Source organism: Aureococcus anophagefferens (assembly GCF_000186865.1).
Source record: "Aureococcus anophagefferens unplaced genomic scaffold AURANscaffold_5, whole genome shotgun sequence".
NCBI lineage: Eukaryota > Pelagophyceae > Pelagomonadales > Pelagomonadaceae > Aureococcus > Aureococcus anophagefferens.
This window is the reverse complement of record NW_008705565.1, coordinates 345,384-357,973: the sequence shown is the minus strand read 5'-3', so window position 1 is coordinate 357,973 and position 12,590 is coordinate 345,384. Positions and strand designations below refer to the sequence as shown.

General features: G+C 71.8%; 4 protein-coding genes across 4 annotated transcripts in view; 1 reads left to right on the top strand and 3 right to left on the bottom strand.

The window, feature by feature from the left end:
• Positions 1–1,262, bottom strand: part of AURANDRAFT_62480 (hypothetical protein) — a gene marked incomplete at both ends in the record, with an annotated part of 3,654 nt that extends 2,392 nt beyond the window's left edge. The window contains one exon of the mRNA XM_009036586.1: positions 825–1,262. Coding sequence (XP_009034834.1) covers positions 825–1,262 — 438 coding nt within the window. The remainder of the gene's footprint in view (positions 1–824) is intronic.
• Positions 1,263–3,848: 2,586 nt separating this feature from the next.
• AURANDRAFT_62479 (hypothetical protein) lies at positions 3,849–4,883 on the bottom strand (the record flags this gene model as incomplete). Its single annotated transcript, XM_009036585.1, has 1 exon — positions 3,849–4,883. The coding sequence occupies one exon, from the start codon at positions 4,881–4,883 to the stop codon at positions 3,849–3,851; it is 1,035 nt and encodes a 344-aa protein (XP_009034833.1).
• Positions 4,884–6,276: 1,393 nt separating this feature from the next.
• On the top strand, positions 6,277–6,669 carry AURANDRAFT_14750 (hypothetical protein; the record flags this gene model as incomplete). Its single annotated transcript, XM_009037074.1, has 1 exon — positions 6,277–6,669. A coding segment is annotated over one exon (393 nt), but the record flags the coding sequence as incomplete, so codon positions are not given.
• Positions 6,670–11,309: 4,640 nt separating this feature from the next.
• PDE6 (hypothetical protein) lies at positions 11,310–12,224 on the bottom strand (the record flags this gene model as incomplete). Its single annotated transcript, XM_009036584.1, has 1 exon — positions 11,310–12,224. A coding segment is annotated over one exon (915 nt), but the record flags the coding sequence as incomplete, so codon positions are not given.
• Between the last annotated feature and the right edge of the window lie 366 nt (positions 12,225–12,590).

Sequence of the window (12,590 nt, the reverse complement as noted above, 5' to 3'; positions counted from 1 at the left end):
CCGGGCCGGGCTACCCGCCAGGAGCGCCCGACGGCCCCGGACCGCCGCTAAGGGCCGTCAGAGCCGTCGGACGCGTCCGCAGCCCGGCAAGCCTGCCAGGCCGGCCACCAAAGCTTTGCGGCACACTCCGTGCGGAAACGCCGCAAGAACTTTGCGGCGCCAGACGCCACAGAAGAGTCGAAGTCTGCAACCAAGGCCGCGAACTCCGGAGTAAAATGACCCGTAAGGATCCGAAAGGAACGAGTGTAGGCGAGGTCTCCTGACCCGGAGACGATGCGCCCGTCATCCAGGAGCGTCAGCGCCCGTCGGAACTTGTCGGCAAGGGAGGCCGCCGAGGGCCTCGGCAGGCCTTCCGTCAGGCGGAGAATCGTCCGCTCGCACGATTCGTAAAAACGGCGCCGAGCCTTCACCACCACGTGAGCCCGGCAGGACACCACGACGTGCATCAAGTTCTCCTCCTCGGTGCCGCAGGCGCGGCACCTCAACGAGTCCGGGGGCGGCCGCCGCCCCTCCCAGTCCGAGATCCGCCTGCGCGTGGCCAGCTGGCCCCACATGAACTTCAGGCTCTCCGCGCGCGAGATGACCGACGCCGGACGGGCAAAGAGCCGCGTCAGGTGGGGGTACCCCATCCGGGGGACAGCCGGGTCCGAGCCGTCTTCGATCTCGTACGAGAGGAGCCGCCCGAGCCCAAGGACCGAAAGCAGAGCGTCGGCACGGCCGAGATCCACCACGCGCTTCCCCGCGTGGGAGATCCGCCAGCGCCGCGCATGCCGCAAAAGGGGGACGCCCCCCCCCGGCGGGTCGCCCGGGGAAAGCCGGCCCACGTCCGCGAGGCCGTCCGCCGCGTGGTTCAGGCGGTCCAGGTTATCCCAGTCCGCAGGGTCCGGGCCCTTCGTCTTCTCCGGGTGGCCCCGGCGCCACTCCAACTCGTACGCCACGCCCACCTCCCGGAAGGCGCGCTTGTAGTACCGGATGTCGTCCCAGACGTCCACAGAGGTCTGGATCAGCCGTGTCTCGCAGTCGGCGTAGACACGGACCACTGACTGGTTGTCGAGCCACCCGCAGACCCGGAGGGGCGCCCTCCCGGGGTCCGGGAGCGAGCAGCGCACGACCCAGGCGACGATCATGCCGCGGAGCACCCCCACGGCCTCGGAGCGGTACGACGAGGACGTGCAGACGGCCGGGGGGTCCGCACCCGCAAAACATTCCGGGGCCGACGACCCGGGCACCAGGAGCACTCCTCCAGAACCGCCGCGGCCCATCGCCTCCGAGCCGTCCGACACCAGGACAAGAGAGTCCGACCGATTCGTGGCAGGCACCGTCAGCCGGTCCGCGAGGACTGCCGACGCCGGCCCCCCGGACGACGCGTCCATGTGGCCCGCCGCCTCGAGGAGCGCCGCGAGGCCGGGACCGCCAGTCGGGGGGAGGCGCCGGTCCTCGACACCACTCAGTGAGAAGCCCGCGCACGCGGCCCGGACCGCTTCAGCCAGGCCGCCGCCCAAGAGGACAGACACACACGGAGGGGAGGCCCCATGGATGCGCTCCTCGAGGCGGGCGAGCGGGACCTTCACGACCCACCGCCGGGCAATCGCGACTGCCGGCCCGCGGGCTCGCCACCTGGCCCCGTCCCCGGGCCAGGGCTCCGCCGAGTCCCACGGCACGTCCTCGTAAGCCAACATGTGCTCCCGCGCCGCTTTCACCTCATCGTCGGACTCCTCGCCGTCGGACTCCCGAAACGTGTCGATGCGCACTGCGACGACCGAGCCAGGACCAGTCCGCCGGACGCAGCCCTCCACGAAGTAGCTGCGGCCATTGCCGCCCTCGGGAGCGGTGTTCCACAACATGCGGACCACGGCCCCGGGCTCGGCGGCGGCCGAGACCATCCGCTCGAGGCGGCGAGCGCGGCAGGACCCGCCAGAGACAGCGGTGCACTCGAACAAGGCACAGGGGACGACGCCGGTCGACTCCGGCGGCGGCGCGACCGGGCAGAGGAAGACGTGGCCCACGGCGACCTCGGAGTGAAGGCCCAGGCGGCCCTCCTGCCAGTAGCGAGGGTCGACGTACGTCCTGAAACTCCCCAGGGCCGACTTGACGCGGGCCAAAGCCGACTTCCTGCCCACCGACGGCTGGATGGCGAGCGGGTTGAACGTCTTACCGTCGGCCAGGAGGAAGTCCGAAGGCCACCACGCCGCCGAGCCAGCCAAAACCCGTCGGGTAGGGCAGGAGAACTTGTCCTTCGGCAAGAGGTCAGCCACCGAGGCGCTCTCGCGGCCCTCGGGGCCCGCCACGGCCCCGCGAAGGGGCGCGAAGCCGTGCCACTGGACCCCCGCGGACGACGCCCATGCCAGCACCGAACCCACGAAGCCGTACTCTCGCGCATTCTTGTCGTCTGTGAGCCACCGCATCGTGCAAGCCTCGGCATCCACATCCTCGAAGACAGGCCGGGAGCCGCCCCACTGCCGCTGCAGCCGCTCGACTGCGGCCTCGATGAGCGGGGCCACGAAGGCCCCCCGCTCCAGCGCGCGGTGGGACCACAGGAGCCTGTCGATCATGACGCTCTCGAACCACGGGGCCTCGCCCCCCGCGCCGTAGGCGGAGGGGCCGGCTGCCACCTCGTCCTTCACGTTCTTGTGGAGCCTGGCGCGGAGTCGGACCACGACGCGGGCGTCGTGAGCCATGCCCTGGAGGTCCGGCCGCGAGACCCGCTCAAAGCGGAGGCGGTAGGCCAGCTTCGGCCAAAGGACCTGGTCAACCAGGTACCTGGCGGACTCGGGGTGAAGCGGCACGTGATGAAGGTCCGCGAGGAACTCCCGGACGACGCCGCCCAGAGAATTGCGGGTGACGCCCTCGCCGCGGGAAAACGTCGGGGAGAAGTTCACGCCCAGGTACCGCGTGCCCTCGCCCATCGGGGCCGTCCCAAAGGAGCCGCGAGAGAGCGAGCGGGGGGCGATGTGGCCGGCGAAGCGGCCCGAGCTCGTCGCCGGGGACACCACGATGCCGCCGCGGTCGAAAACGCCCGCCAAATCGTAAATCTCGCACGACCATCCCTGCGTCGTGGAGTCGACGCGATAGTGGGTGTCGTACTGCTGGCCGATGACGAGAGTTTTCTTTACGTTGAGGCCGATTACAGCAAAACTGCAGAAAAGGGCGGAGACGTTGGCGCGGACTTCGAGAGAGCGCCGGATGGCGCCGGCGTCCTCGCCGCCGGGCAGCCACAAGGCGTCGTCCACGAAGCACAGGCCCGTGGTCGAAGACGGCGGCGACTCGCCGCCCTCGACCAGGGCCGCACCCCCGTGGTCACGAGCGGCCCTGTCCTGCATGGATAGCAAGATGTCGTAGAAGGCTCTCCATCCCAGAGGGCCCTCGGAAGACCCCTGGCAGTAACCTCGATGGTACTCGAAGACGCCCTCCGTGCCGACGACCTCGTCCGAACGGCCGAACGCCGTGACGACGACGGCGCGGTTCCCCTCGTCCATCTGGCCGAAGAGGTCAATCACTGACTCGGGAACTGCAAGTCGACGGAGAGACAGCTCCTTCCCCGCGCGGCGCGCGACGGAGTCGAAGGCCTTGGAGATGTCCTGGACGAGGACCGACATAGGCCGGCCCTCGTCCCACGCCTGCTCGCAGAGGAGCGTGGCGACACCCAGGGGCGAGGAGCAGTCATGCCCCCGCCGAGCGCCGAACTGCTGCCCCGACAGCAGGCCGCCGGCCTCCCACACCTTGTCGACACGGCGGCCAAGGACGGCCCAAAAGCCCTTCATGACCACGGCGAGGAGCGTGATGGGCCGCGTCTTCTCAACGTCCGCATTCCCAGGCTCCTTATTTGCTCGGACCCGTCGACGTAAATTTTACAGCTCGCCGGGGGCGGCCTCTCCGGCGGGGTCGGTCCCGGCGAGGTCGGCGAGCGTGAAGCCGCGCTTCGAGACGGCGCCGAGGAGGGACCCGCCCGACTCCGACGACGTCGCGCCGGCGCGCGCGCCCGCGGCCTTGAAGGACACGTAGAACATGACGCGGCGGCGCGCGCTCCCGTTCGCCGCCCCGGCGTGCGATATCCGCGCGTCGAAGACCGCCGCGTCGCCGGCGTCGAGGAGCGCGACGTGTTGTTTGAGGTTTTGTCGCTCGCGCGTCGCGGCCGAGGCGGTGCCCGGGACGAAGAGGGTCGGCCCCATGTCGGGCGCGACGTCTTGGAGCGCGACGAAGACGGTGACGACGGTCGCCGCGTCCGTCCAGGCCTGGTCCGGGTGGAGCGGCTGCTCCGCCGCGCCGGGGTCGGCGACGACGGAACTCAGATCGAAGAGCTCCGCGGCGTCGCCGACGGCGGACGCGACGAGCGGCCGCAGTGTGTGTGCGAGCGTGTGGAGCGCGGCCTCCGTCTCGGCGACGAGCGGCAGCTTGACGTCGTAGCGGTGCCGCCGCTCGTGCACGCGGCCGAAGGCGTCGGTCTCGTTTAACGTGCCCGCCTCCACCGCCGCGATCGACGACGCGAGCGTCTCGTTGACCCGGCGGAGGAGCGCCGCGCACAGCGCCGGGGGGAGGACGCCCGCGACGCGGACGACGCCTTCGCGCCGGAGGGCGTCCGCCGCGGCCGGCGCCGGCGTCGCCGCGATCGCCGGCATCGACCGCAGGTCGCGCGGCGGCCGCGACCGGGCCGTGGCGAGCTCGCGCGCGAGCGTGCCGTCCTCGACGCGCCGGAGCCAGCCGACGAGCGCGTCGAGGTTCTTCTCGCCGGCGAACCGCTCGAACGCGGCGCCGGTCCACGCCTCGACGAGCGACCCGACGACGTCGACGCGGAAGCCAGCGCCGAGCTCCGCGCAGACGTCGGGGTGCGCGCCGCAGCGCAGCCGCCAGACGCGACCGCCGGGGAAGAGGCGCGCGTCGACCATCTCCCAGAACGGCTCCAGCGCGTCGCAGGCGTCGCCGCACGACGCCGGATCGATTTTCACATACGCCGGTCGCGAGGAGGCCCTGATCCGGGCGAGCTCCTCGGGCCCGAGCTCGAGGATCGTGCCGCCTATCTGAACGAGCAGCGGGAGTATTCGCAGCATTCGTGGCATTGAGGACGTCGTCGATCTCCCATGCGGCATTCGTGGTATTCGACGCCCTGTGTGAGGAGACGTCAACGCTCGTGTGTGAGGAGACGTCAACGCTCGTGCGAACTCGGCACTAAGGCAACATTTTTCTCCCTGCGCCGGCCGCTAAAGCTGTAAGGCAAATTTTGTCAAAATTTGTGGCAAAAAAATTATGCTTTTCATTTAGCCGTATGCACTTAGAGGCGTACTTAGGCGGCGACAACCTGCCTCTTGTGCTCACCCTGAATCTGCAGTTGCGTACCCGGCTAGCAGGCTGCGGGGCCGCGGACGCGTCGGACGCCGCGCTCGTCTCCGCGGCCCGCGGGCGCGTACAAGTCCGTGTTCACAGCGCGCACCACCATCGATGGCGCTGGATGCGCCCCTTGGTTTTGGGCGCGACGTGGGTGTGACGGCTGGGGAACGCCGTTTCCCTGCAGTATGACGTACCACCCGGCCGCGCACGCAGGGGCGCCGCCGACGCCACTGGCGGACGCCTTGGCGGCCTTGCTCGTGAGCTCACGACGTTTGAGGCGCAACGATGCGCACGTCGTGGCTCGGAATCATGCGTCTGCGAGCTCGGTGTTTCGTCTTCGCCGCCATGTTGTGGCGGTCGAACGCGTGGGCGCCGCGGCCGCTGCGCGCGCCCGGCGCGCGAGGGCTGCGCGCGCCCGGCGCGCCGCGCCCGTCTCTTGGCGCCGCGCCGGCGCGCCTACAGCCATCGTTTGCCGCCGCGACCGCCGGCGAGAAGAAGAAGAAGGACCGCATGAACGACGCGAGCACGGCGACGTCCTTCGCCGGGCGCAGCGCGCTCGTCGGCCCCTTCGTCGCCGCGACGGCGCTGCTCGCGTTCGCGGGCGCGAACGTCGTCGTCGCCGGCTCGCCCGTGCTGCTCCTCGTGCACAAGTTCCTCAAGAAGTCCGAGGGCAATTCCCTGGCGGGCCGCGTCGTCAAGGTCGTCGCGCTCGCGTCGGCCTGGGTCGGCTGGTCCGTGGCCGTCGCGGCCGTCCCGCTCGCGGTCCTCTTCCGGCAGCCGGTGACGGCGTACCACGCGCTCGCGGTCTACGCGCCGCTCCTCGTCATCGCCTTCAAGCGGAACCGCGAGGTGCCCTACCCGAAGCCCTGCACCGTGCTCCTCCGCGTGCTCTTCGACCTGCCGCTCGTCGCGACGGGCTGGGCGCTCCGGCGCTGCGGCGTCCGGCTCTTCACGCCCTTCGCGTCCATCATCGACGACGACATCGTCCAGGGCGCCATGCCCTTCGCCCTGGACGTGCCCGAGCTCGTGGGGGCGCCGTACAACGTCTGCGCCGTCGTCAACATGTGCAAGGAGTGGCCCGGGCCGACGGCGGCCTACGCGGCGCACGGCGTCGCGCAGTGCCGGCTGCCCTTCCAGGACACGACGGCGCCGAGCGAGGACGCGCTGCGCGAGGGCGCCGCCTTCATCCGGGCCCAGCTCGACGCGAACCCGGGCAAGCGCGTCTACGTGCACTGCAAGGGCGGCATCGCGCGCGCGTCCACGATGGCGCTCGCGCACTACATCATCAACGAGGGCCGGGAGGCCCACGCCGCCGTCGAGGTCCTCAAGTCGAAGCGCGACGTCGTGCTGACGAGCGCCGCGGACTACTCGTCCATCCGCGCGCTCGACGCGGAGCGCGCCGCCGCCGCCGCCGCCGCCGCCGCGAGATAACGGCGTGTGACTTCGGCCCGTCTTCGGGGCTCAGCGGCTTTTTTTTTGGGAGACTGTGTCTGTTGTGGTGTCAACTGGTCTCTCGGCGGAGATTGGTAGATGTCGAGGTAGAAACTGGGGCCGGTGCGACGCACTGACGCCTCACGGGTAACGCCTCGGGTACCTCCTCCTAGGTCCTCCTATCGAGATAGCCTCGAGATTCGCCGATCACAAACCTTGTGGCATTCTGGGCCCACTCACACCTCAAGGTTCGACGCGCCGTCCAACTACGCCGTTCTCGGCAGGCACGCGCGGACGATGGGTCGCATATGCCTCCTCGCCCTGTGGGGCTTCGCCGCCGCGCAAAATATCGTGGACCTCCCGGGGCGAAAGATCGGCGGGAACGCGTCCACCGATGGCCCGCCCTGCCGGCGCAAAGGCGCCGTCTTCGAGGCCGTCGACGTCGACAAGATCGTCCTGTTCTCGGGCAAGACGAAGGACGAACACTGCAACGCCGGGCACATGTCGCTCGTCGGGGACGCGTGGCTGCTCGAGCTCAACCCGCGTAGCGAAGCGTCGTGGACGAAGATCGAGCCGCGCGGCGCCGCCGCGCGGCGGTCGCCCGCCGACATATCGCGGCCGTCGCCGCGGTGGAAGAGCGGCGGCGCGGGCCTCGACAACAAGCTCTACGTCTTCGCCGGGAGCAACATCAAGAGCGGGGGCAAGAACACGTTCCTCGACGACCTCTGGGTCCTGGACCCCGCGACGGCCGAGTGGACCGAGGTCGCGAGGACGCGGACCGCGCCGTGGCCGCCCGCGCGCCGCGGCCACGTCTCCGCGGCCGTGCCCGAGCTCGAGAGTTTCGTCATCGTCGGCGGGCGCAAGGGCGGGCACGAGTGCCTCCGCGACGCCTGGGTCTACGCCGTCGGCGGCGGCTGGCGCGAGGCGTCGATGCCGCCCGAGGACGAGTACGCGTGCCGCTGGGGCCACACGGCGACGCGCGTCGCCGACGGGTCGCGGCGCGTCGCCGTCTTCGGCGGGCGCTACAAGGACGACGCGGGGTTCACCTACCTCGACGACCTCTGGCTCTACGACGCCAGCGCGGACTCGTGGCGCCGCGAGGCGTACGCGAACGCGCCGCCGTCCGCGCGCGACCACCACGCGGCCGCGTACCTCGCCGGCGGCCTCTACGTCCACGGCGGCAAGACGACCGACCAGGCGAAGCGCGCGCTCGGGGACCTCTACCGCTACGACCTCGCGACGCGGCGCTGGAGCGACCTGTCCGCGTCCGCGGCGCCGTCGTCGCGCTACCTCCACAGCGCCGCGGCCTGGCCCGCCGCGAACCCGATCCGGACGAGCCTCAACCGCGCGCGCGGCGCCGTCGTCGTCTTCGGCGGCGAGCACATCGTCTCGCGGACGGAGGGCAAGAAGAAGTACCGGCGCATGGCCGACGTCTGGGCCTTCTACCCCGCGGCGGCGGCGGCGAAGCCGGGCGCCTGGGTGAAGCTCATCGGCTCGCGCGGCTCGCGCGCGAACCTCGGCCTCTCGGAGTACGCGCTCCTCGGCCTCGAGAGGGTCCTCTGGGTCTTCACCGTCGTCGCCTGCGTCGCGCTGGTCGTCATGGCCCTGCACTTCCGCTTCGACGAGGACTCGAACCGCATGGTCCCCGGCGTCTCGAGCTCGCGGCCGCGGTCGCGGTCCGCCTCGGGCGACGACTCGGACCTCGCGTCGCCGGGCTTCTTCGCCGCGATGGGCCTCCCCGCGGTCGGCTCCTACTCCCGGGGCATCCGCGAGTACGCCATGGGCGAGTAAGCCTCGAGACCCCCGGGCACATGAGCCGGTCGGGCAGGCCTGTCGGCGCGCGGCGACGCGTCTAGGCGACGCGTCGGGCCAGTCCTCGGGCCGGCGCGGGCCGGCGCGCGCGACGCCGGCCGCCGGCGGGCTTCGCCTCGACGCCGCCACTTCGGAGAGCGCGTTCTCGAGCTGCGCCCTGCGCCGCCGGTGCCCACAGCACCGCTGCTCCTCCAGCGCGGCGGCCGCCGGCCAGTGCGCCGCACTCATGGCGTCGCCGTCGGCGGCGCCGACGACGCTCGCGCCGACGGCGGGCGACGAGAAGAACCCCTGGTCCGTGCCGAGCGGCACGTGGAGCGAGGTCAAGTCGACGGTGGAGGTCAACCTCTTCCTCGGGCTCTGCCTCCTGGCCTGCTTCGCCTACTTCAAGGACCGCGCCGGCGTCTTTTGCCCGCGGCGGACCTACCGGCCGTCGCGCGTGCCCGCGGGCCTCCGCGACGGCCTCGCGGGCCTACTCGACGTCGCGCGCATGGACGACGGCCGGCTCCGGCGCGGCGTGGGCTACGACGCGCACACGCTCCTGCGGTTCCTGCGCGCCATGCGGCGCCTCTGCCTCGCCGGGTCCGTCGTCGCCGTCGGCGTGCTCGCGCCCGTCTACGGGTCGGGCCTCAACGAGAAGTCCGGGTTCTACAAGTACACGATGGGTAACCTCGCGAAGAAGGGCGAGCGGCTCTGGGCGCCCGTCGCCTTCGCCTACGTCTTCACGGGCCTCGCCTGCCGCGCCATGGAGCTCGAGGCGCGGGCCTACGCGGAGGCGCGGACCGCGTTCCTCGCGTCGGGCGACGACGACGGGTCGCCGCAGCCGCGGTGCTCCGTGCTCGTCGAGCGCGTGCCGGTGGACCTCCGGTCCGACGGGGCCCTCGCGCGCTACTTCGAGCGGCTCATGGGCCCGGGCAGCGTGCACAGCGCCGTCGTCTACGCGGACTGCCGCGCGCTCGAGCGGTCGCGGCTCGCGCGCGACGCCGCGGCCGCGCGCGCGGGCGACGGCGGGCGCGTCGCGGCGCCGCGCTGGGACGAGGACGCGGCGGCGACGGGCGAGGCCCGCTGCTGCTGGCGCGTCGCGCCCGCCGGGGCCTACTGGGCCGCGCGGCGCGGCCGGCTCGACCGCGAGCTCCGCGAGGGCCGCGCGGCGCACCGCGCGCGCGTCGCCGACGCCGGCGGCGCCTACGCGCCCCTACCGAGCGAGCCCGAGGCCAAGGACGCGCGCGACGCCCTCGGCGAGGCCGCGGGGGCCGCGGCGGCGCGGACGCGGGACCTCGCGGCGAGCGCGACGCGGGGCCTGCTGTCGACGCTCGCGCTCGAGGACGTCGCGCTGTCGCGGCCGCTGGACCTGTCGTCGACGGCCGTCGTGACCTTCGCGTCGCCGGGCGTGGCGGCGACGGTGAGCCAGATCGCGCTGGCCGACTTCCGGGGCGTCGTCGCCGCGGAGGGCCTCGCGCCGGCGCGCGACGACCTCGTCTTCGAGAACGTCGCGGGCGACCCGGCGGGCGTCGAGTACCGGTGCTGGTGCGCCGACGGGTTCCTGCTCTGGGTCGGCGCCATGTGGACGCCCCTCATCTCGCTGATCCTCGCGTTCAACAACCTTGGCTCCCTCGCGGAGGCTTTCCCCTGGCTCCGGCCGTTCGTCGAGGAGCCGCGCTACGCGTACGCGCGGAGCCTGGTCACGGGCTACCTCCCCGTGGTCCTGGCGCTGGGCGTCCTCGTCCTCGTGCCCGTGGGCCTCGAGTGGCTCGCGACGCACTACGTGCGCCTCAAGGCGAAGAGCGCGATCCAGTCCTACGTGCTGAGCCGCCACTTCGGCTTTCAATTGCTGACGATCTTCGTGACGGTGCTCAGCGGCTCGCTGCTGCACGTGCTCAAGAAGTTTTTGAAGCACCCGGGCTCCTTCGTCGACTTCCTCGGCGAGAGCCTGCCGCAGGTCGGGGCCTACTTCCTCCAGCTCCTCGTGACCAAGGCGACGCTCTCGCCGGGCCTCGAGCTCGCGCGCGCCTGGCCTTTGATTGTGGACGTGTCGCGCGCGCGGGCGTTGCTCGAGCGGCTCCGGGGCGGGGGCGGGGCCGACGCGCGCGACGTGTCCGCCGCGCCCGAGTTCAAGTACGGCCACGCGGTGCCCCAGCTGCTCACGGTCGTGCTCGTCGCGTGCCTCTACGCGGCCATCGCGCCGCTCGTGCTGCTGCCGGCGACGGCCGCGTTCTGGGCCGGGGAGGTCGTCCTCGCGCGCAACTTCCTCCTCGTCTACGTGCGCCGCTACGAGTCGGGCGGCGCGGCGGTCTTCCACCACCTCGCGTTCTTCGTCGCCGTGTCCCTCGTCGCCGCGCAGCTCACGCTCGTGTCCTTCGTGGGCATCCTCGGCGGCCTCCGCGAGGTGCCCTGCCTCGTGCCCCTGCCCGTCGCGACGCTCGTCCACTACCGGCGCCTCGTCCTCCGCTACGTCGAGCCGAGCCGCTTCCTCCACCGGGCCGCCGCTGCGGACCACGGCCTCTTCGACGACCACGGCGCCAAGCTCGACGCGACCTACTACGCCCAGCCGGCCCTCGTGGCGGAGGCGGGCGAGGGCGAGGGCGAGGCGCCGGCGGCGCGCGCGTCCTTCGGCGTCGACTCCGGAGCCCCCGCGCTCGTCTAAACGATGTGTGTGCATTGGAGCCGCGGCCATCGAGGCCGAGACTGACAGCCTCCGTCCCCGCGTCGCGTTCCAACGTGCGCCCCCACGGTTAGCCGGCGACGTCTCAGTCGTCTCGTTCGCGGACCACGGCGCCGGGCTCGGGCTCGGGCGCGGGCGGCGGCGCGGCGGGCTCCGGCTTGCCGGCGGGCGGCGCGCCCTCGCGGCGGTATCCGGGCGGGTCGCAGGTTGGCTCCGGCGGCGGGCGCGCCTCGTCCGCCGGTTGCGGCTCGTCCGCGGCCTTGGCCTTGTCCTGCCAGACCCGGGCGACGGCGTCGAGGCCCTCGACCTGCGGCCGCATGTCGAGGTGGCGGATCTTCGACGCGGCGACGAAGAGCGGGCGGATGAAGCCGATGAAGCCGAGCTGGAACTTGTCCATCTCGCACTGGCCCCGCGGGGGCACGGTGCGCGGGAGGTCCAGCTCCGCCTCGCGGTCCGCCTGCGCGTAGAACTCCTCCATGATCTTCGCCGTCCACCGGTCGTACGTCGCCCAGGCCTTCGTCGGGTTCGACAGGTCCGCGGCGTGGATGAGCAGCTTGAGGCACGTCGTGTGGTTCGCGACCGCGCGCGCGTCGTAGGCCGGGTCCTTGGACAGCGCGTGCTCGACCTGGAAGATGGCCGCCGCGTGCTCCTTCATGTCCGTCGCGAGCACGAGCTCGATCCACGTGGACCGCGCGCGCTTCCGCGCGTCCGCGTCGAGCGTCGCGAGCCAGGGCCGCGCCAGGTCCAGGGCCACGCGGCTGTGCATGTTCTCGAGGGGGCTGTGGTCGTTGTAGCGCACCGCGAGCTCGTGCTGCGTCTCCACCAAGAACGCGTTCGTGAGCCCCGGGTGGCCCACGTCGTGGGCCAGCGCCGCGACGAGCACGACCAGAATCGTGTCCTCGTTGAGGGACCCGTCGAAGGCCTCGTTCTGGATCAGGAGCGCGTGCGCGGACTGGAGCACGTCCGCGCCGTGGAGCGCGCCGTGGTACGGCACCTGGGAACAGGGCGATTCACATTCGCTTCAACCTTGAGTCATCCGCGCGCGCGTTTTCCACCAAAAGCATCCACGCTTCGAGGGCGCTCCGAGAGATGATCACCCGTCCAAAAATCAGCCGAAACGAGTGGAAAACGGCTGAGAGAGGAGCCTTTGAACTTGGGAAGTTCGCACCCTTTTCCTGGCCCCGTACGGCACGCGCTCGTAGCGGTCGAGCACGCTCGCGAAGAAGGCGCGCAGCAGGGCGCAGAAGTCGGGCGACCGGGTCGCGGCGACGCGGCGCCGCTCGAGGATGATCTCCTCCGCGACGACGCGCGCCGCGAGCTTGCCGTCGCCGGCGACGGCGTCGGAGACGGCCCAGAGGTCGAAGTC